Genomic DNA, 24,091 nt, shown 5'->3' on the forward strand with positions numbered 1-24,091 from the left:
GAAGGGTACTGAGCAAGACAAGACATGGTCCAGCACACAGAGAAAAGACACCTGCCCCACTGGGAGCATTCTGAGCGAAACTCTGTCTGCCTGGAGTCCCCATGTGCTCTGAGGAATGGCTCTTCTCCCAGAAGTTGGGAAAGGAAGCGAATTTGGCAGTGATACAGTTAAGGGGAGGTGGGGGTTGTAGGGTAAAGATCAACTATCTTCTCTGTTATATGTAGTACAGAACTACCTATGTGTGCATGCTAAGTTGCATCAGTCATGTCCGACTCTGTGATCCTATGGACTGTAGCCTACCACGCTCCTCTCTCCATGGGATGCTCTAGGCAAGAATGTTGGAGTGGGTTGTCATGCCCTCCTCTAGGGGATCTTCCTGACCCAGGGATCGAACCCATGTCTCCTTTGTCTCCTGCCTTAGCAGGCGGGTTCTTTACCACTAGCGCCACCTAGGATCCCCAGTGTTACCTATACATATTATAATAACTAGAAACACAGCTATGTTGTAAGCGTACCTGTACCGCCCACAATGTGGGAGACCTGGGTTCGATTCCTGGGTTGGGAAAACCCCCTGGGGGAGGCATGGCAATCCACTCCAGTGTTCTTGCCTGGAGAATCCCTGTGGACAGAGGGGCCTGGTGGACTGCAGTCCATGGGGTTGCAAAGAGTCAGACACAACTGAGTAACTGAGCACATCCTATATATCCAGCTGTATGATATATACAGCTGTGTATATGTGTAATAATGACTTAATATTCTTAATACCTATAGTACATAATAAAACCTACTCTATGGGCTACAAGGCTCAGGATCCTACAAGAAAAGAAATTGTTCACACAAACTGAGGACTGTATTAATTAGGCGGCATTGGCGTCTATCACAGGAAAATCCTGAATGTCAGGGGCTAAATGTAGTCAAGGTTCATTTCTCTCTCACTCAATACCCCCAGCACATTTACTAATGTGCCAGGCACTGCTCTGAGCACTTTAAACGTGTTAGCTCATGTTATCCCCACAGCAATCGACAAAGGAAGAATCTCTACGATCTCTGCTTTCTGATGAGGAAGCTTTCTGATAAGAAGCTGAGGCACTTCCGTGAAGCTGTATGAAACCCAGGCAGGCCAGCTGCAGGACCTGCCTCTCACCCAGTGCTGCCATATCTCCCTGCATAGTTTCGAGTGTCCAGTCATTCAGAGAAAGTCATCCATCCATCCATGTTGAAAGGCAACATCCATCGTGCCTGTGCTGGAGCTCAGGACACAATGGTGAATGAAACAGACAAAAGTCTCTGCTGTCATGAAGCAGCCACGCTTGTAAATTCTGTTCTCCACATGAATGTTTATGAAGATCGCATTCAGTAGTTTACTCATTCATTCAGGGATCACTGCTGAGGATCTGCTGGACACTGGGCTAGGGGTTCCCATCTGAGCTGGCTCTCACCTTCTCAGCAATCACCAAGGAAAGTTTTAGAACTAAAAGGTCTTTGTTTGAGCCCAGATTCCATCATTTCCTGGCCATGAGCACTTATTCAGTCATTTGAATTGGCACAGAGACAGATAAGGGAGGGTTGTAGGGTAAGGATCAACCATCTTCTCTGTAATATGTAGTATAGGATTAGCTATACAATAGCTAGAAATACCTAAAATAGTTATGTAAGCACACTTGTATCCAGTCTCCCTGAGCTTCAGTTTCTTCATTTATAAAATGGAGATGCTATTATTCCTCCCACAGGTTGAGTCATAGTCCACAAGTCTGGCCAGTGACCCAGGCCTGGGTGGGGTGTTCAACCCTAGGAGTATTGCAGAACTTTCGTGGGCTCCATATAGTGAATTCAATGCAATTGCAGATGGGAAAATGCTTTGCAAACTCATCTAACGGGCTGTGGGAATGTTTGTCAGACTCTGTCTAGGGTCTGCCCTCTTTGGAAAGCGATCAACTTTCTCGCATGTAAAACACGAGGTGACTCCCAGCTGAGCTGGGGCACAGAGGCAGGCATGCTGGTATTCACCAGTCTCCTCCGTGGCAGTCCCCAGCCCAGATTCAAACCTGCACCGCCCGCCAAGCCTCAGCTAATCCTCAGAAGCCTCGATGCAGAGATGGAAGGCTGGGTTTTGAAGTCTTAAGCCTTAGATCCTCTCTGCAGCACCGCGGGTGTGTGTGTTTTGATTCACTGGGCAGATGTCCAAACAGACAAAGCGATACCTTCCTTGCAGGGGAGGGGGGAGGTGAGGGAGAGGACTGAGCCAGCTTCAGAAGAAGGGGAAGTCAGGAAGAGGCCAGTGGGCGCTGAGTCCCTGGAGATTTGGATGTCTTATGAGCACTTTCTTTCCTTGTTTTCCAGGGAACTTCAAAGGTCTCTGCAAGCAAATCGATCACTTCCCAGAGGATGCAGATTACGAAGCTGACACAGCAGAATATTTCCTCCGTGAGTGGATGCAATTTTTTTTATCTCTCTCCTGGTGATGGGTCCTGCCCTTCCATCCTTTAAGAGCCAAAGGCCAGAACTATCTAGAGGTCTCTGTCGCTGCAGAGGGGAGAAAAAAGCTGAGCCTTCTGTCTTCCCCCATTTCCATGGCCAAACCTTCATGTGTGCTATTTCCCTCTACCTGCAACGCCCTTCCTCCCCTCTTTGTTGGCAAGTTCCTACACATTTTCCAAGTTTCCGGTGAAACAACACCTCCTCCAAGAAGTCCTCTATGCCCCTGAAGGGGGTCCCAGAGCCTAGCATCTTTATCACGCTGTTGGGTCCATGTCTGTTTGAGCAACCAGCTCCCTCACAGTGTTGCCAATTCCACTAGAACTCTGATAGAACTCTACCTATCTCATTCATCGTTATATTCCATGCCCAGTGCCCGGCACATAGAAAGTACTCCGTACATATTTCTTGAACAATCCAATGAGGAGACTCACCAGGCAGTGCAAGTCTGGAACTTCTACTAAAACAATGAGATTACTTTTTTCTTTCCCCACAGTCAAGTCAAAGTTAAATCCTGATGTAATAGCTGTGATCTTAAATCCACCTGAGACATAGTATCAAGAGAAAGCATTTTGAGACCCAAAGAAAATCTCTCAAGAAGCAGCAAAAACTAACAAGGTAAAATGTTCCGGGAGAAAAGGATTTCCAGGAGAGGCTGAGGGTCCTTAAAGCATGGGACCGCAAAGCTGCCCCAGCAGAAGTGGCTGAAAGCTCTGTACGAAGCTCTTCCGAAAGCAGTTTGCTCTCCTCCCAGGAGCACCCCTCCCTGCCCCTGCCCCCACCCTCTTCTGCTCCCAAGTGCCCTTCCCCAGCCAAAGCCTCCCTCCCATCCCCCACAGCAGTGGTTAGTATTGGATCATTTCTATGAAAAATGTAGGAAGCATTTTATTATATGGATCACCCCTGTCACTTTCAATAATTACTCCTCGCGTCAAACCCAACTCTCAGGTCAGTCTGAAATCTGGGTTTCATTTCAAAGCCCGTGGAACATGAAGCCAGCCAGGCAGACAGAAAAAGGAAGGGGACATCAGGTCACTCGTAGGTTTCTTTTTAAAGGAGAAGGGGGGTATCTGACAAGGCTCGTCCTTTCCCTTTATGAACTCCTGCACGACGCTGCTCTCAGATGGAATTCCTAAAGGAGCGTTTGTTCGTCCTCTGCATTACAAGGTCTGAAAGTGGAAGTGTCAGTTGCTCAGTCTTGTCCGACTCTTTGCGACCCCATCAACCACTCCATCAGCCATAGCCCACCAGGCTCCTGTATCCATGGGATTCTCCAGGCAAGAATACTGGAATGGGTTGCCATGCCCTCCTCCAGGGGATCTTCCCAACCCGGGGATTGAATCCGGGTCTCTCTCATTGCAGGCAGATTTTTAACCATCTGAGCCACCAGGGAAGCCCCTATTACAAGGTCTAAGGCTCTCAAAGGAGTCTGGCGAGGGCATAAAAACAAATTGAGCACCTTCTGTATGTCGGAGTCTGGACTGAGTGCTGGAGAGTTCCAGAGGAATGAATGAGACACCGTCCATGGTTGCAGGCAGAGCGCAGCCTGGTGGGAGGACCCTCAGAGAAACAACAAGACTTGGGAGGCAGGGGCCTGCAGAGATGCACCTGAGAGAGAAGATGGAAGGGGGAGCCACGTGGGGCTCTGTGCACAAAGCCACACTGGCTGAGCCCAGCGAGGGGCAATGCTTTCTCAGCTGGATGCCCAGGACCCTTGTCTCGTTCATTGCTCTACCAAGAACAGTTCCTGGAAAACAGAAGGTGCCCAATAAATGCTATTTTTAAAGGAAAGACAGGATTCTTCAGCAGCTATTCCTACCTACTCTATACCTTCATTTCCCGAATTTTAAAGAAAGAAGTGTTTAGTGTTTGGTTCATTTTGGTGTTTCTGGGCAGAAGACTTGAATGCAAATTAGCAGCGCAGGTTTCTGAGAGTCTGACTTGAGTTGACTTAATCCAGCAATATTTTTTGAGCATCTGTAACAGAAATTGGCAAACCTTTTCTGAAAAGAGATATTCCCGGCTTTGTGGTCCATAAAGTCTGTCCCAACTACTCAGCCTTGACCTTGTAGCACTAAAACAAACACGGAAGCACCTGAGCATGGCTGTGTTTGCTCCAGTGAAACTTAAGTTCACTTGCAAAACTAAGCAACAGACCTCATCCGGCAGTTTGTTAACCTCTGATCTGTAATATGCTAGTCTGGGGTTAGAAAGCAAACGTCATTTTTTAAAGCTGGAAGATGTGAGTTCCCATCATTCTCTGTCAACCTCTAACCCGATTGGCTAGAAAAACTAGAAGACAGAGGTCATTCTTCTAGGAAGATGGCCTGCCCTAGTGTGGTGGGCGGAGCTGGTGCCCAGGAAGGTGGGCGGAGCTTCTCCTGAAGATGGGCCTTTGGTCCAGGGAGATGGGCGGGGCTGCACTCGGGTGGGTGGGGTCTGAGTCAACTTACCCCGCCCCGCCCCGTCCCGTTCTGGTCTGTTAAACCTTCAGCTCACCTGCCACATGGGTTGACAGGCCCAAGAACCTAACCTAGATGCCTCAAGCAGGGAAAGAAGGTGATCGGGGGTGCTGAGGAAGCCTGGTGCCTAACCCAGACTGGAGGCCATCATTCCAGAAGTGTTCCCTAGAGAAGATGGCACCAATGCAGAGACTTGGACTCTAGAAGGGTTCATCCATTCATTCATTCATTCGCTCAGGAGATACTCACTATCACTATGAATAGGGCACTGTTGATGGTATGGGGACTCAAGGGTGGACAAAATAAAGAAAGCGACTTCATGAAAGTTACACCCTGATGGAGGAAACAAGCAAAAAGCCAGGAGCTTGTTACGATCAATCATCCAGACAAGAGATGACAGCAGCTTGAAGGCAGGTGGTGGCAGTGAAGGAGGTGGGAAGGGGTCAGAGCCTGAAAATATTCCCAAGGGTCTGCATATAGGATCTTCTGAAAGGTTGCATGTGGATTTCCAGGGACAGGGAGGGATAAAGGATGACTCCAAGGTTTGTGCCCATGGGGGGAGCAGGTTGGGATGGGGAAGGATGGATGCTCAGTATCGGCCACTAAGTTAAAGAGGCCCACGGACTCCCTGGGGAGATGACCTGGAGTCTGAGACTCACAAGGTGGGGCCTGGCCTGAGACAGGAGTCTGAGAGAGGTCAGAATGGGGACAATATTTAGCACGATGAGACTGATGACAGCACCAAGAGAGTGGTGCAGAGAGAGAAGAGGTGCAGGATCTGAGCCCCAGGACCCCAAGGCTCGAAGGCCAGGCAGAGAAGGAGCCCCAGGGAAGGAGCTGAGGACGGGTGGCCAGTGAGGTGGCCTGGGTAACTCCTGCCATCCTTGATCCACCAGTTGGATGGAGGATCTGGAGCAGAGAGGGAGGAGAAGGATGCCAGGAGAGCATGACTGGCCAGGGGCACAGAGCTCATCTCCTGGGCTGGCAGAGAAAGTGGGACTCACTTTGGTTTGCTCTCAAGCCAGAAAACCAAGCTTCAGGCAAGTTCAACACCTCTTGGAGGACGGGGCAGAAGGAAAGCACCAAATTAATATCTGATGGGACAAATGAATGAGTGAATGAATGAATGCTCTTAATGCCCCGTCTCCATGGGTATCCAAAGGGGTCCCCAGCTTCTCCACAGCCACAGAGTCCAAGGAGGGACAGCCTTAGCTGGTCCCAGTCATCACCCCGAGTCATTGAACTTCTGAGCCCCACGAAGGTGCAGCTAATACAGGCCTTGCCCACCTATCACTAACTTACCCACAAAGTCATGGTGACCAGTCTGTTTTTTCCAAGCAGCTCCATGGGGCTGTCAGCTGGGTCTGCTGTGTGGCACCTCTCTTCTTCTTTTTTAAAAACATATATATTTTTTTTATTAAAGTCTAGTTGACTAACAATGTTTCAGGTGCACAACAAAGTGATTCAGTTATACATATATTATTTTTGAAATTATTTTCCATTATAGGTTATTACAAGATATTGACTATAGTCCCCTGTACTATACAGTAAACCTTCTTTGTTTGTTGCATATCTATTTTTTAATTAGAAATATAGCATTCTATTCAGACATAAGTCAAACAAGTGGAATCAAAATGTCATAAATTTTTTAGTTAGGCAAAAATTCATAAGTTTTCTAAAATATAAGTATTATATTTATATATATGAATACAAAAGTTTTTCTACTATGCTTGATAAAGGCTTAAGAAAGGACATCCAAAAAAAAAGAGATGGAGAAATTGGAAAACACAAACCAAATGAAATGGAAGCACTGAATATGAAATAGAAAAAGTGAAACACACTAGATAAAAGTAAAAGACCATCATACAGTCCAGTTGTCCTTAAAATATTAGCTCTCTCTCTTCTTGCCAAGGCTCCTTACCTCAAGCTGGTAAAGAAGAGGTGGTGGTGACCAGGGTGTGACTTCCTATGACTCTTAGTGTGTGTTGGTGTGTGTGCATGTCCGCCTTGTGCCAAGGGCATGAGTGTGTGCTCTGTGCTGTGTCTTCTGATGCCTGCATATCTGTGCATCTGAGTGTCTGTCAGTCAGAATATAAGTGCCTGTGTGTATGCGTGTGTCTGCTCGTGTGCACATGGGTCTCTTCATGGTGTGTGTGTGTGCGTGTGAATGTGTGTGTTGTGTGTGAGTGTGTGTGTGAGTGTGTGTGTGTGTGTGTGCGTGCGTGCGTTGTATACAGGAGATGGGAGGTGGCCACACAAGGAGGCTGAGGGTGTGAGCAGTGGATGGGAATCCATAGCACTTGGGGGCCTCTGAGATGAGACCACGAGAAGGTTCTGAGCAGAAAGGACTGAGGTCCAGGCTAACGGCACTGCTCTGCTTCTCCTGGAGAGCTGACTCCGGGGTCTCAGCAGGAACAGGGAGACCAATAAGAGATGACAGCCAGGACCGAGGCTGGAAACACATGGGGCTTGGATCAGGGAGGAGGTGGGGAGGTGGATGAGAAGGGGGACTAGTTCTGGAGTCAGCAGGAATTACTGGCGTCCTGCATTGGGGTGGAGGGGGGAGGTGAGAGGGAGAAGACTCAGTCGACGTCTAGGTGTCCCGTCTGGGAGATGATAGACAGTGCAGCCCTTCTCTGAGGCTGGGGATGTGGAGGAGGCTGGGTTGCAGGGAGGTGACCTCTCTGTTACATAGTCTTCTTTCCCACTGGATGGTGAAACAGCTTGAGGACACTGAAGGAAGTAGCTGCAAATAGAGTTTGCTCCCACCCACACCCCACCCACCCCGCCCAGTGCAGGGCCTGTCCTCAGTCAGGCCCGGAGAGAGTTGCTGAATGAAAATACGGGAACCACCCTCCCTAGAGCTGCCTAGCACATTCCTCCTTTTCCCAGAATGAGGCTGGAGGGGCTCTAGCTGAGCCAAAGCCACCCTTCCCAGCCTCAGAAAAGTCTATGCTCTCACCTCTTCCCCCTTCTCCATCCCTCCTGCCGGTCTCACCAGGCTCTGAGCACCGGGGGTCTGGGGAGGGGGCACACGGTTGTGTGGATACCAGGTGTCAAGGCCTGAGCTTGGGACTTGGAATGAAAGGGCCTGAATTTAAGATGAGCTCTGCTCCGTGACCTTGGACCAGATACTCACCTTCTCTGAACCTCAACATATACCAGTCCCAGGTGGGGGTGAGGGGCAATTCTGAGGATACCATGAGACAAGGGTTAGGGCGGCGCTTTGTTTGGGCTCCCCAGCTACCCCAGGGGAGTGCTGAGGGAAGTCCACTGTCCCTCCTTGCTCCCTACATCTTCAAAGTTCACGGAGACAGCCTTCCATCTCCAGAAATGCTGAACGTAGACATGCCATGAGGGTCACCCAACCCCACTCTCCCATTCTACAGATGAGGGAGACACTGAGGCCCACAGAGGGACAGTGACCGGCCCCAGCCCAGTACCATTCCTGGGACGCCACCTGTGCCTGTTCAGTCACTCAGTCATGTCCGACTCTTGGTGGCCCCGTTGACTATAGCCGCCAGTCTCCTTTGTTCATGGGAGTCTCCACTTTCTTGTCTGTAAAATGGGACTGAAAATCAGAACTCTGTCTATTGTAAAGGGTGCCCCTAAGTCACTTCAGCTCTTAAGTGACTCTTTGCCACCCCATGGACTGTAGCAGCCCGCCAGACTCCTCTGTCCATGGGATTCTCCAGGCAAGAATACTGGAGTGGGTTGCCATTTCCTCTTCCAGCGGATCTTCCCGACCCAGGGATCGAACCTGGGTCTCCTGCAATGCAGGCAGATTCTTTACCACTGAGCCACCTCGGAAGCCCTGGGATGCCACTTGCTTCCCTGGTTATCCAGGCCATATGTTCCTGTCCACTGCCTGGGAACTGCAGCCCTTCTCGGCAAAGTTTCATGAGGGACGTCCCCTCCAGAGGTCACTGCAGTGGGGTGACCACATCCTGCAGTCGGGAACCTCTAAGTTAGAGCTCCTACTAACTCACATCCAGGCAACCAGAGCGAATGCTTCATGATCAGCACCTCCGCCTTACGGCCTCCGCCCACAGGGATAGTTTCTGTCCCTTCCTGGTTCATTTATTAAAGTGCCCAATGCCACCCTCACCACACTGACTCCACGACCTGCACTTTAATAAACATCAGTCCAGGTAACCCCAGGCCTGTGAGAAACAGCAATAATACGCTCTGCCATGTAAGAACTAACATTTCCCGGTGCTTGTGGGTACCAGACACGGTTCTCGCGGCTTCAGACGCGTTGACCCATTGCCCCTTATTGTGGCCTTGGGAGCTGGGTGTGTCCTGCAGCAGAGGAGGCCACTGAGCCTCGCGGGGTGGGGGCAACATGGGATGCGCTCAGGCCGTCTCTCCTGAGCCAATCACCGACCCCAGAGACCACAGAAAGTCAGAAAGCATCCAGCACCTGCACAGGTGGCCCTCCCAGAGGAAGCTCGCTGGGGTCTGAAATTCCTTTCCTATGTCAGTAGATATAGCAAACTTTCATGGAACGCTTGGCCTGACACACCATACGTTATCCTCATTCATCTTACAACAACCCTAAGAAGTAGGTACTGTTGGTGTCTCCATTATATGGATGAGAAAAGTGAGACACAGAGGCCACACAGCCAGTGGGAGGCCAGAGGAGCGCAGGATGGGACCCCAAGCAGTCCACATTAGGAGCCCATGCTCCTAACCACCGCTCTGAATGGCTTTCCCTCATCCCTCCCTCCCCCTGCCTCTTCCCTCCTCTCCTCCTCTCTCCTGCCACTCTTTCTCACACACTCACTCTCTCACGCTCACTCTCACCTGCATTTACAGCAGCTCACCCCCATTCACAGCCACTGGCTCCTCATCCAGCACAGCGTGCAGGAGGAGAGGGCGAGAGATGCCCCAGGGCCCAGAAGCTCCGCCCAACCCAGCACATCTGTGTCCTGTTAGAACACATCAAATTCCAAAGGGAATAACAGACATAAAGAGTTGAACACCATGCCCAGAAAACAAGGAGCTCCGGCTTCCCTATACTTGATCATGATGACTATTTTGATGAAAGGCATGACCAGCATCTGGCCAGCCTGGATGAGTGGCCCCTGATGGAGGCCTGCAGGGCACAGGACCACCAGGAATGACTGAAACCTTATAAGTCATCTGTCCCACCTATTCAGAGCCAGACCTGAGACCCAGAGCAGGGAAAGCCCACAGTCAGGCCTCAGGACGAGCCAGGAAAGAGTGGGCACTAGGCAGCAGTCTGCCCACCTCCCTTCACCCCACTCCCCTCCTCCTCCGACAGACTGAGTGCGGAAGCAGGATCCCGAGTGCAGCCATCTACTTGTCCTCCAGCTGTGCCCACCACAGCAGGACACCTTGGGTGCCCGGCCCACAGGGCACTTGATCGGAGATGATCTATCTACAGAACTTGAGAGAGGGTGAGTGAGGGATTTATGGCTGAGCCAGCCCTGCTGAAAGGCTAGATGTCATTCCCTTCTGGGTGCTTATGACACTCTTCATTTCCATCACCAGCATAGAAAACAATAATACACTGTTCCTAGTTTACCCGATGTTCTGTATTTTCAAAAACTTCCACAGTCTTCTTCCGATTTAATTACTGTCACCCTGTAAGGTGGGGCTTCCCAGGTGGCACTAGTGGTAAAGAACCCACCTGCTAATGCAGGAGATGTAAGAGAGGAGGGTTTGATCCCTGGGTTGGGAAGATCCCCTGGAGGAGGAAATGGCAACCCACCCAGTACTCTTGCCTGAAAAATTCCACAGACGGAGCCCAGTGGGCTACAGTCCATAGGGTCACACAGAGTCAGACATCACTGAAGTGACTTAGCAGGCACCCTATAAGGTAGACAGATTTCCAGTTTTCAGCCCCATTTTACAGACAAGGAAGAAACACCAGGAGATTGGCCCAAGGTCTTCCCAAGCCAGTCACTAAATACTGGGGCTCCCCAAGCCTCAAGGTAAACCCCCTACTCTTCCAAGATCAAGCTCTGCTGTGCTCACCTCTGAGTCTGACTCCCCATTTACAGCTTCAGCCTACACTGCGCCTCTGTGCCCCAGTCTTACACATCCGCCTCCCGCTCCAAGCTCCCCATGCGTGTCCCCAGAGCACCTCAGCCTTCATCTGTCCCAAACAAACCTTGATTTTCCTCCTTACCCCTTGATCCTCTCCAAGCCCCATAAATGGTTTTATCCAACCGGCCAGCAAACCTGAGACCCAGAAGTTATCCTCAACGCCACCCTCTTCTCCACGCATATCCATTCATCACCAAGTTTTACTTCACCTCCTAAACACCCCTCAAATGCAACCTCCTTTGCTAGACTCTTTGTATCTGCCCTGGTCCAAGCACCACCATCACTTATGTGGTGAGCAACAGTCCTCCTCCTGGTGCCCTAGAGCAGCCCTGGACATTTTCATTTGCTTCTGAAAATGCAAATCAGGACTTCCCTAGTGGTCCAGTGATTGAGACTCTGTGCTCCCAATGCTGGGGGCATGGGTTCGATCTCTGGTTGGGGAAGTAGGATCCCACATGCCCTGGGGTGTAGCCAAAAAAAACTTTTTAATTAAAATCAAAATCAGATTGTGACAGCCCTGCTAACTTTAAGACCTTTAAAGGCTACCTGTGAGTCCCCGTGTGGCTTGGGCCCAGTTGCTTCAGCTCCCTTAGAGCTCCCCAAGGCCCCGCCCTCACTCTCTGTGACTAGCCCAGATGAGCCATGCATCTTCTAGCCCTTATTCATGCTGCATCCTCTCCCTAGAACGCCCTGCCTCTATTCTGCCCACTTAGCTTCCCCTTGTCCATCAGTCTCTGGAAATCCCTCTCCAATGCCCATGTGAGCTATGAGGATGCTCTGAGAGCCAGGTGTACAGTGGTTTGGTGCACAGCCTAGAGTCAGACTCCCTAGGTTCACAAGCCCAGCTCCTCCATTTCCTCCCTGAGTGGGATTGAACAAAAGGCTTAATCTCCCTGTGCCTCAGTTTTAGCCTCTGTGTGATGGGAGTAATTATGGAGCTGAAGATGAGAACTAAGGGTTCACAGAGGTCCACAGTCTGTATGTCCCCAGCACACACTGATCCTTCAGTCAGCATCAGCCGTCTACAGGTGACACTCAGTTCAGTTCAGTCGTGTCCAACTCTCTGCGACCCCATGGACTGCAGCCCACCAGGCTTCCCTGTCCATCACCAACTCCCAGAGCTAGCTCAAACTCTTGTCCATTGGGTCGGTGATGCCATCCAACCATCTCATCCTCTGTTGTCCCCTTCTCCTCCTGCCTTCAATCTTTCCCAGCATCAGGATCTTTTCCAAGAAGTCAGTTCTTTGCATCAGGTGGCCAAAGTTTGGAGTTTCAGCTTCAGCATCAGCCTTTCTTTTTTTTTCCCATTTATTTTTATTAGTTGGAAGCTAATTATTTTACAATCTTGTAGTGGTTTTTGTCATACATTGACATGAATCAGCCATGGATTTACATGTATTCCCCATCCCGATCCCTACTCCCAGCATCAGCCTTTCCAATGAAAGGCTGATTTCCTTGAGGATTGACTGGTTTGATCTCCTTGCAGTACATTAGCCTACCACTTGCCTTCATGGTCCCATATGGGTAATTTTCTTGCATAGCACTTCATCCTAATTGTTAATTACATGTTCGTCTGTGCCATATATCCTTCATGAGAACTTAAGCTCAATGAAGGCATGGACTAGGCCTGATTTTGCACCCATAAACCTTCTATGCTCAGCCTGGAACCAAGCATAGTGACGGCCACATAGTCAAAAGAAAAGCATCCCTCCACTCTGGACCACACAGCTTTTCCCTAGTACAGGGTGCTATGTTCTCAGGTCAAACTGTAATAGGCAGACCAAATCCAGCCCACTGTTTTTCTATGTAAAGTTTTATTGGAACACATCCACACTCATTGATTCACATGTTGCTGATGGCTATTCTTACACTACAAGGGCAGAGTTGAGTAGTTGCAGCAGGGACCTTATGGCAGCAAAACCAGAAACCTTGAACTATGTGTCCCTTTATTGAAATATGTTGCCAATTCTTAGAGATTATTTGTAATATGCAACCAAGACTCATAACTTCATGGGTTTGGTAGGAGGTTTAAGTGGGTTAACCCATGGAAGTACTTAGTATGGGGCCTGGCATGTAGGAAGGACCCCAGAAACGGTGTTGTGCAGTTCCATACACTTACTCGTAGATCAATAAATACCTGTGCACTGACTAAATAAGATATTTTCTTCTCATGATAAGTTTTAGCATTAAGAGTAATGCTATTACTATTAATACAGTAATACAGCCTTACTAGGAAGTCAGGATAATTCATAAGGAAACTGCGTCTGGCATGAAAGAAAAAGGACATTAAAAATAACAAAAATTGCTACCCTTTACTACCCTCCTAGTATCAGAAACAAAAGTTATTATCCAATTTAGCCCTTGCAATAGCATGTCTCAAACTTTCAGACACATACTAGTCTTGTTACAAAGATCTTGTTAAAATGTGGATTCTTTTCTTATGTATTTTTATTGAAGTATAGTTTATTTACAGCACTGTTAATTTCTGTACAGCAAAGTGACTCAGATATATACATACAGATATAGATACAGATACAGATATAGATATAGATATGCTTTTTCATGTTCTTTTCTCTTTTTTTTGGCCATGCTGTAGAGCTTATGGGATCTTAGTCTGACAATCAGGGCTCAAACCTGGGCCCTGGCAGTGAGAGCACCTGAGTTTTAACCTCTAGAGAACCAGGGAATTCCCCATATTCTTTTCCATATGGTTTATCACAGGGTGTCAGATATATATCCCTGAGCTCTACAGTAAGACCTTGCTGTTTATCCAAAATGCAGACTCTAATTCAGTACAGTTGAATTAGATGGGGCTGGGCCTGAGAATCTGCATTTCTGCTAAGCTCCTCTCATGATGCCCTCACTGCTGGTACTCGACTGCCATTTGATCAGCAAGGCCTTACAATGCTCCTATGAACAGAAGATTATTAGGACTCTTCCTGTTTTACAGGACAAGGAAACTGAGGCTCTAGAGAGGTAAAGACCCTTGCCCAAAATCACAGTTTCTAAGTGACAAAGCCAGGCTCTGAACTTAGGTGTGGCTAACTCCAAAATCCCTTTGTGACATTGCCCAGCCAGAATGACCTCCTTCAGGAGACTGTTTCAGTGTGGGGGTCCCTGCCAGCTTGAAACCAGCTTTCTGCCAGCCTGGATCTGGGTCCTGAGGACTTCAACCTTCCTAGGCTAGTACTGTTTCCCAGCTGCCTCTATCATCTTTTTTCTGGGTAAAGAGGCCTCTTCCAAGGGAGGCTGGTGTCTGAGTTGGCTCTCCTGGAGTAGAGAGGATGCTGTTTGTTGCCTGCTTGCTGCTTTTTTATGTTGTGAAGTGGTACTGTTTTCTCCACATTGGCTGCAACACAGCAAATGTCTCCCTCCAGCCTGCCCACTCCCCCAACCCAGTACACACACGCATGCACACACACATGCATGCACACACACAGAGCATCTCATCCCCCTTCACAGCTGGTGCTCTCTCTGCTGGCAGGAAATCTGAGTTGGGGCGTCCAGGCTCCCACAGCAGACTGGCTGAACCAGAAACGTCAGGCCCAGGGCTGCCGTGAGGCATGAGCTCTGAGGATGCAGACCTGGCCTGCCAAATACAGCACACTGCGGGCAGGAAGAGGCTGCTTCCTTGCAGAGAGAAGGCCAGAGACCTTCCTCCACCCTGCTCATCTAAGCAGCCGCTGCTGCCCCTTGGAAGTCACCCCAACCTCTCTATCTTTCTTTATACTGTCGGCCCCCTTTCCAACTGGTCAGAAATCATATCCACACAGAGAAGGAAAAAGCATTAGAAATCAACTAATGGTCCGCACCCATGTTAAACATGGGGAAACCAGAGGGGGCAAGGTACTTGTCTCAGCCACACAGCAAGGAGGGGCAGAGCTGGGACCAGAATCCAGATCTCTGGACCCTGCAGGATGCTTCCTGGGCTCTTTAGAAGCCCCAGAGGAAGAGTCCAGGGAGCTGAAAGTTGGACTGATCTGGGCTTGAATCCTGACTTACTAACAGGGTGGTTTTGAGCAAGCTACATCACCTCTCTGAAATTCAATTTTCTCATCTATAAACTGGGGCAAAAAATACACCCTGCAGAGGTATTATGAGGATTTAATTGTATAATGTATGTCACACCCAACGCAGTGTGGTTGTTTAATCCATACTACCTCTTGTGAGCTGAGTCTTCGATACGCTCTTGCCATCCTCATGTGCTTATGGAGATGGGCCTCCAGGTAGCTGTGAATGGGAGCATCTGGGCATGCATTCCTGTGTGGTGGGGGTGGGGGTGTCAATCCAATTGGGGATAGAGATATCATCTCAGAAAAGACCTGCAGGAAGAAAGCATCCACTCAGGTTTGGAGAGGAGGCAGCCCTTGCCCGCCGGGGGAGAGGGTTACTAGACTACAGAGTAACCCAGCTGCCCCCAACCCTCTTGCCCCTGCTTCTATATGAGCAGCTCAGGTGCCCCCAACTTGCGATAAGAGAACTCCACCCTTCTTCAAGTCCCCCCAAAATAATCTACTCATTCAGTAGCATCAAGAGCAGTGTAGACTGAAGATCCACCAGGGAAAGAAGGGTTTTACATCACACAGTAAATGGCCTAAAACTCTTTCTTAGAAAAATTCCTCAAGTTCTATGTAGAAAAATTCTCTTCTTCACAGATCCTTTGTGGGCATGCTGCCACCAGAAGGAACAGGGATGGGTCAGTAGGGCAGGCACTTCCCCTCCAAAGCATACACCCCTAACCAACTTCTGGGCCAAGCCAAAGGGTCCTCAGTCTAAAAGGACTTAAATTCTGAGGTTGCCATTCAAGCCACCCCAACGTGTCAGGAAGACATCCCTTTCCTCACTAGCCACCAGACACCTCTGCCTCCTGCCTGGTCCACACAGGCCAGGACATGGAGTCAGAGGTCCTGAGGTCACTCTCTGCCTATTTGAATCTGGATAGAAAAAAATATTTTACTTTCCAGACACACTGCCAAGGACTCCACACCTCTGGGGCATCTTTTAGACACAGTCCCCCTCATAAACCCCCAGCCACCTTCCCTCTCCTTCCCCAGCCATCTGTGCCCCTCTCTCATCCTCCCCATGAGAGGAGTAAAACATTCAATAAAATATTCTTTTCTTCTCCTGCTTGTTTGTTCATCCTTCCTTCTTAACTTATCCTGAAATGTTCTTTTAATTCGCTTTTTGCTTTTATTCTCTTCTGTTTTCTTTGCAATGTGTCAGTTTCTTCCTCTTTCCGGACCACCTCTCCACATTGATTCACAAGGCAAGCTTGTACCGCAGGCTTACTGTATCTCTGGCTTTGAATTAGGTGGTGAGGCCAGAACGAATGAAGAGAGAGAACTTAAAAAAAAAAAAAAAAAAAACAGCTACAATCCTCTCTCTCACGGGATCCCATGACCTATGGTGGATGCATACATATAAACAACTATTTACTATAATAACTATCTGAACAAATGTTTACTATATGGCTTCAGAGACCTATCTTAAATACATTATCAGAACTAACTCATTTAGTCCTCACAACAATGTTAGGAGGCAGGAACTATCACCACACCCATTTTATTTTTTTTTCTTTTTTTCAGTTATTTATATTAGTTGGAGGCTAATTACAATATTTTTTGTAGTGGTTTTTGCATACATTGATATGAATCAGCCATGGATTTACATGTGTTCCCCATCCTGAACCCCCCTTCCACCTCCCTCCCCATCCCATCCCTCTGGGTCATCCCAGTGCACCAGCCCTGAGCACTTGTCTCATGCATCAAACCTGGACTGGAGATCTGTTTCACAATTGATAATATACATGTTACAATGCTATTCTCTCAGATCATCCCCCCTCACCTTCTCCCACAGAGTCCAAAAGTCTGTTCTATACATCTGTGTCTCTTTTTCTGTTTTGCATATAGGGTTATTGTTACCATCTTTCTAAATTCCATATATATGCGTTAGTACACTGTACTGGTGTTTTTCTTTCTGGCTTACTTCACTCTGTATAATGGGCTCCAGTTTCATCCATCTCATTAGAACTGATTCAAATGCATTCTTTTTAATGGCTGAGTAATTTCCCATGGTGTATATATACCACAGCTTCCTTATCCATTCATCTGCTGATGGGCATCTAGGTTGCTTCTGTGTCCTGGCTATTATAAACAGTGCTGCGATGAACATTGGGGTACACATGTCTCTTTCAGTTCTGGTTTCCTCAGTATGTATGCTCAGCAGTGGGATTGCTGGGTCATGTGGCAATTCTATTTTCAGTTTTTTAAAGAATCGCCACACTGTTCTCCATAGTGGCTGTACTAGTTTGCATTCCCACCAATAGTGTAAGAAGGTTCCCTTTTCTCCACACCCTCTCCAGCATTTATTGCTTGTAGACTTTTGGATAGCAGCCATTCTGACTGGCGTGAAATGGTACCTCATTGTGGTTTTGATTTGCATTTCTCTAATAATGAGTGATGTTGAGCATCTTTTCATGTGTTTGTTAGCCAGCTGTATGTCTTCTTTGGAAAAATGTCTGTTTAGTTCTTTGGCACATTTTTTGATTGGGTCATTTATTTTTCTGGAATTGAGCTGCAGGAGTTGCTTGTATATTTTTGAGATTAATTCTTTGTTGCTTCATTTGCTATTATTTTCTCCCATTCTGAAGGCTGTCTTTTTACCTTGCTTATAGTTTCCTTTGTTGTGCAAAAGCTTTTAAGTTTAATTAGGCCCCATTTGTTTATTTTTGCTTTTATTTCCAATATTCTGGGAGGCACCATGCCCATTTTACAGGTGAGGAAATTGAGGCATGAAGAGATGAGATGACTTACACAAACCTATACAGCTAATAAATGCTAAAGCCAGAGTCCAACCACCCAGCTCTAACCACTATAACACACTGCCTTTCTCTGTGCCCCAAATGCCCCAAAGTGCAGAGGAGAGAGTTAATAAGTTTGCCTAAAGAAATCAGGAAAGGCATCATGGAGGAGGGGGCTTTGAGCTGGGTTTTGATGGATGAACAGAAGTTGGCTGAGTAAAAAAGAGCAAGAAAGACATTCTAGGAAGAAATCTCTGTCCGGCAAAAGTCAGAAACGTGCAATAATATGTCATGGGAAGTTTGTTGTGGCTGGACAGGAGGGAAGGTGGGGCTGGGCAGAGACCAAGTCTCACAGGGCCATGTGGGTCTCATGAAGTGCTAGGGTTTGATCCTTGAAGAAGCGGGGAGCCCCTGTAAATTGAGCGGTGGCGTGCTCCCTCTCTCTCCCTCCCTAGTATTGCTAAGCAACCTCCACTCTGGTCCTGAGTCCATAAAACTCACCCAGCCCCCGCTCCTGTGAGCTCCTCCGTCTCCTCCCTCTGGCACACCGCCCCTCATCTCACCGCCATGGCATTCTCTCTCCCCACCCGCTGTGCTCTCCAGGGGCTGTGAGGGCCTCGAGCATCTTCCCGATCCTGAGTGTGATTCTGCTCTTCATGGGCGGACTCTGCATCGCAGCCAGCGAGTTCTACAAGACTCGACACAACATCATTCTGAGTGCCGGCATCTTCTTCGTGTCTGCAGGTAAGAGCTGCGGCACCAGGCGGCCCGAGGCCAGGCCCATTAGCAGGGGGGAGGCTGAGGCTGGGGAGCCTGGTGACTGGAGGGGCCTGGCAGAGAAAGGAGGGGAGAGAAGGGAGGGATTTCTGGACCTTCCAAACAGGCCGAGTCGCACAGAAAGCAGGCTGTGCTGGGCTCCCACGCCATCGTCAGGCCTGAGCCCTCCACTGAGTCCACCGGGATTGCCCCTACACCCTGACCTTTAGCCCATGGACTCATCTTTCCCCCACCTCCTGAGAGAAGGCCCCATCCCCAAGATCCTCTCAGGATGCTGGGTCTATCCTCACTGCCCTCTTCCCTCACTGTCCTACCCAGGTGGGAGCAGGCAGGCACTCAAAACCACATTTCTCAGCACAGCTACATGACAAGTCACACTCGCTTCAGATGCCAGAAGAAGATCATGGGCTACAGCATGAGCCATTTAATAAGAACAACTAACATTTAAGCAGCATTTACCACATGCAGGCTCTTAACAGCTTTCATGTGTATTAACTCACATGTAGTAGTAACTCATGCATATTCATACGTAATAATCTTCCCCCTGACCTAAAAGAAGTAAGAACTATTATTATATCTACTTCACAGAAATGGAAACTCAGATGATGATTGCCTTGCCAAAGGCTTTGCATACAGGCAGTGGCCAGACCTAACCCTTTGCTTGTGGTTCTTGTTTAGACTCTAAGTCGTGTCCGACTCTTTCATACCCCATGGACTGTAGCCCATCAGGCTCCTCTGTCCATGGGATTTTCCAGGCAGGAATACTGGTGTGGGTTGCCTTGTGCTTCTCCAAGGGATCTTCCTGACCCACGGATTGAACTGCAGTGGCAGGCACTGGCAGGCAGAGTCTTTACAACTGAGCCACCAGGGAAGCTCTAGTCCCCTGCTGCAGCAGCTGCAAATCCCAGTGCAGTCTTAAGCAACTTACTTAACCTCTCTGCAATCTGTTTTCTCATCTGCAAACCCTTTGCAAGGCACTCAGCTGTGAAAGCAGGTAGTAAATGCTCAATAAGTAATATTATTATCACTCAATATATTGTAGAATGCCCCGCCGTTCTCCCCCTTCTTCCCATATCTATGATTCCTTTAGCACTTCCCTGTCTGGCTCTCTCCAAACAGAATGACAGGATAGTAAGGTGATGCTTGCAACTTCCCACTATACCAGCCCATCCATTCTCCACAAAAATGCTTGGACTCGGGAAAGCACATCCAGGTGTCCCCCTCTCGCCATCCTGCCCAGGACCTGGCATCCTCCTTGGATACTAACCATCATTGTTTCTGCTTTCCCCTCCACCCTGCCTCCTCTCCACGCCCATCCCGCCTGCAGGTCTGAGTAACATCATTGGCATTATAGTGTACATATCTGCCAATGCCGGAGACCCCTCCAAGAGCGACTCCAAAAAGAATAGTTACTCCTACGGCTGGTCCTTCTACTTCGGGGCCCTGTCCTTCATCATCGCCGAGATGGTCGGGGTGCTGGCCGTGCACATGTTTATCGACCGGCACAAACAGCTGCGGGCCACAGCCCGCGCCACGGACTACCTCCAGGCCTCCGCCATCACCCGCATCCCCAGTTACCGCTACCGCTACCAGCGCCGCAGCCGCTCCAGCTCGCGCTCCACCGAACCCTCACACTCCAGGGACGCCTCCCCCGTGGGCATCAAGGGCTTCAACACCTTGCCGTCCACGGAGATCTCCATGTACACCCTCAGCAGGGACCCCCTGAAGGCCGCCACCACGCCCACCGCCACCTACAACTCCGACAGGGATAACAGCTTCCTCCAAGTTCACAACTGTATCCAGAAGGAGAACAAAGACTCTCTCCACTCCAACACAGCCAACCGCAGGACCACCCCCGTATGAAGCCCATGGGGGCCTCGCCAGCGCCGCCCAGAGCCGGGAGGAGGGGCGCGGCCCGCGGGATGGGCCCGGGGGTGAAGGGAGGGTGGGGGGGACAACAAACCATACCAGGGGGGACAAACCTTCCAAAAGCAAAACAAACAAACAAACAAAAAAAAACAAAAAAAAAAGAGAAAAACATAACAAGTAAATTAACAAAAAAAAAGAACAACATATAAGAGGAACAAAGAGGCAAAACAATAAATGTGCAAAAATATAAACGAGGGAAGGAGAAACAAACTTTAAAAAAAAGCAAGAGAGGATAAAAATTAAAAATAGAAAATAAATCTAAATGAAAATGCATGATTTCCCATGTACCATTATTTTAACATTTAATAAAAAACCAATTTAAATGAAAACATACAAGGGAACCAAGATAATATTAAAGCAAAAAAAAAATGAGAAGGAGCAGAAAGGAAGGGAAACGTTCTTTGCATTTATCAGGGGTTTATGTTACTTTTTTTTTAACGCAGGGAGAGTTACTTTTCTGTTCCCTTTAACCCCAAGCGGGCTCCGCCTCCCTGGGAGAGTGGGGGAGGTGGAGACTCAGGGGCCCCGGGGCCAGGTGAGCCTCTTGGTCACTGCCAGGTCCCTGGAGCCTCAGGATGGGTGCCCCAGGAACGCTGGGCAAGCTCGGTGGCTTGCGAGCCGGCTCCACCCAGCATTGATGGGGCAATTGTAGGCCTCCAGGTGACCCAAGAGTCCTTGGTCCCTCCTGTCCGAAAGGTGCCTGGAGGGGGGTGCATCTGGGGCTTGCCCAGCCCTGGGGTTCCCAGTCCTTATGGTCCTTAACCCACTGTGATGACTTCCTAGGCCTTGAGGGAAGGGAAGGAGAGGGGATGGCTGCTAGTGGCTTGCTGAGATGCCCGGAAAACCCCGGAATCCTCAGGGTGAGCCTCTTGGGGTCACCGCCCCAAGCTCCTGTCCTTGGGGGCAGGAGATGCCCACCCCCCGGGGGGATATAAAGCATCTCTCCCTCCTCACCCCTCACCTCAGGGCCACGCGATGACCCTGGGGCGATGGTGGACCCCCAGACTCATCGGCTCCCAACCCCTTGGGAAGGGGGCTCACTGACCCTTTGGGGGTCCTTGGACTCGCTGAAGCCCCCTCAGGGCCTAGCGGGTCCAACAATGACACTTGCAAAAAGGTTTCTTTTTACAAAAGAAAAAGGAAAAACAAGTGGTGATTTTTTTTTTAATAAAAAAACCACAGACTATAAATAAATGTAAATATATAATAAGTGGATTTACTTGCAAGAAAATCAGATAGTATTTTTCTTTTAATTCTTTTCCAGCTTTAAACTGTGAAAACAAACAAAAAAAATGGGGTGGGGTGGGGGACTTAAAATTTAGCAGGGAACTTGTAAAGAGAAAACAGAAAACAAACATACAAATCCATTTTAAAAAACAAACAAGCTGTTGTGAGAGACGAGAGCTGGGCTTCAAGCAGGAGGGGAAGGGGAGAGGCCCCAGGGAGCCACAGGGGCTGTGACAAAAGATTTCTTTCCTTCCTCCAGGAAAGTGCTGCTCAAATGAAAGAGAGAAAACCATCATTGAGAATCTGCTCCACACAAGGGAGATAGCACACCCATTCCCACACTCACACACAAACACAGTCCTCGAAGCCCAGCAGTGGAATCACTCATGGGGACACACACTCAGTCCAAACCCTTCCATCTCGTTCCCCAAGCAGAAGCAGGATTCAGAGAAGACTGGCTCATGCCCTCCAAAGCCATTGACGACACAGCTCCATATTGGCCTTTTTGCTCATGCACACCCTCTCACCACACCACATGCACACACACAATACACACTCACACAGTTTGCATGCCTAGAAAGGGCACTAGTCTGGAATCCTTCTCTGGATTCTGGAATCCCTGGCTTCGAGGCCTCCCTGGGCCTCAGTTTCTCCCTGTATAAACGTGTGGATTGGCCCAGATGAGCTCTCAAGGCACATTCTCATGCTTTGTGTCCATGACGCTTAAGATCTGCCACCTGCCCAGAGGAGAATGCCAAGGGATGACCAGAATGGCTGCCATCCAGCCCCTAGACATTCCCAAATCGTCAGTCAGCCACTCAGATGCTCAGCCACACACACACACACACACACACACACACACACACACCGTATGCCTCCTCACTGTGCTCCCAACCCCCTGTCCCTACATCCAATGTCAAAGCAAAAATACACACATGTGAACAAATGTATTCTGCCATTCAGACAGAGAGGGAAAGGTCCCAGAGGGCCCCAAAGCCACCCTTTATGTCCCCTTTCTTGACTTCCATAATCTTGTCACAGATAGCAGAGGGGACTTCCTTGGAGGAAGATCAGCCACCAGGCTTCCCCCATAGTGTTTGGGGGTCAGGGGAAAGGAGGTTCCCCTGAGGTTTGCTGGGATGGGTGACGGCTGAGAGATGGAGAGCAGAGCTTTACACAGTTGGTCCCAGCGTGAGGAACAACCCCGAAGCTAACCTTAGACTACAGACTAGAGTTTAAGGGTGTCCCATGTTGCCCCCCCTTCTCCCCAGAGCAACAAGGCCCGTTCAGAAGGAAAGAAAACCAATCGCTTTCCCAAGCTCGAATTTCAGGGCAGCCTGCCAGTCACTGTGCTGAAGGCAGGGGCCCCTGCTGCCCCCATCAGCATGGCTTGGTTCGTCTCTTTCTGGACATTGGCCTGGCCTTCTCTTAAGTTGAGCTCTGGGGGCTTGGGGGAGTGGCTAGAAAAGCTTCAGGGGCTTGCCCACTCCCAGCTGCCCTTCCCATCCTTTGTCTGGAGAAGGAAAGCTCTTTTCTCAGATCAGTAGCAGCTGGAACCCTAAACCCAGCCTGAGTCACAAGACAGAACATCTGCCCACCAACCTGGACATTCCCTAGAGGCCACGGGGGCCCCAGGACGGAGTCATGGCAGCCAAGGCCAGGTGTGGGGACCACCTAGTATTTCTCAGTCTGAGCAGAAGTCATAATCGCTCCCTTCCCACCGCAACCTTGCCCACTGCCCCCACCAAATTCCAAACCTGAAAGGGTCAAGTAGGAGAAATAAGGGAGAAGCCCCAAGAAAACAGCAAACAAGCGGGCCCTGTCCAAAGAGGAAACTTGACCCCAGTTCTCTGAGTCCTGGCAGAGTGTCTGGGATGGCAGTCAGCACTTTTTCCTGGGCCATGAGGCCTGGGGCCTGGGTCCCCTTGAAGAAGGCCATCCAGGTATAGGGTGAAAGGGCTACGGGGCCTGGAGGGAGGAGCTGGGTTCAGGACCATGAAGGCGCCGCTTGCCAGGGTGGACAGTTGCTCATGTCCAGCTCAAGCCAGTTCAAGAAACCAACCTCCATTTTATTTTCTTGGTGGGTCCTTTTTTTTTTCAGACTGTTAACAGAAAAAATTTTAAAAAGCTGAAAACTAAAAAAAGAAAAAAAAAATCCTGGTACATGAAATAAAGATTTTTTTTTTATAGCTTGGTCCTCATGTCAATGGATTTCTTTCTTTGTTTTCCCAGCTCCTAGCATCCCATTTAAGGTCATTCTAAAGCCGAAATCTGAGAACTCAGATTCTCAGACCTGAGTTGAGGGAGAGGAGGCTTAGAAGCCATGCAGTAGAATAGCCCTGCTCCC

General features: G+C 49.1%; 1 protein-coding gene across 3 annotated transcripts in view; it reads left to right on the forward strand.

Annotated features, from left to right (window-relative positions):
• CACNG2 (calcium voltage-gated channel auxiliary subunit gamma 2) overlaps window positions 1-23,938 on the forward strand; it is a 120,809-nt gene extending 96,871 nt beyond the window's left edge. For all 3 annotated transcript variants that reach the window (XM_070453948.1, XM_020891950.2, XM_020891948.2), the window contains 3 exons: window positions 2,341-2,424; window positions 18,415-18,555; window positions 19,916-23,938. In XM_070453948.1, the coding sequence (XP_070310049.1) occupies window positions 2,341-2,424; window positions 18,415-18,555; window positions 19,916-20,451 (761 nt within the window). In that variant the 3' untranslated portion in view covers window positions 20,452-23,938. The remainder of the gene's footprint in view (window positions 1-2,340; window positions 2,425-18,414; window positions 18,556-19,915) is intronic.
• Window positions 23,939-24,091: the final 153 nt, after the last annotated feature.

Source organism: Odocoileus virginianus, chromosome 23 (assembly GCF_023699985.2).
Source record: "Odocoileus virginianus isolate 20LAN1187 ecotype Illinois chromosome 23, Ovbor_1.2, whole genome shotgun sequence".
Lineage (NCBI taxonomy): Eukaryota > Metazoa > Chordata > Mammalia > Artiodactyla > Cervidae > Odocoileus > Odocoileus virginianus.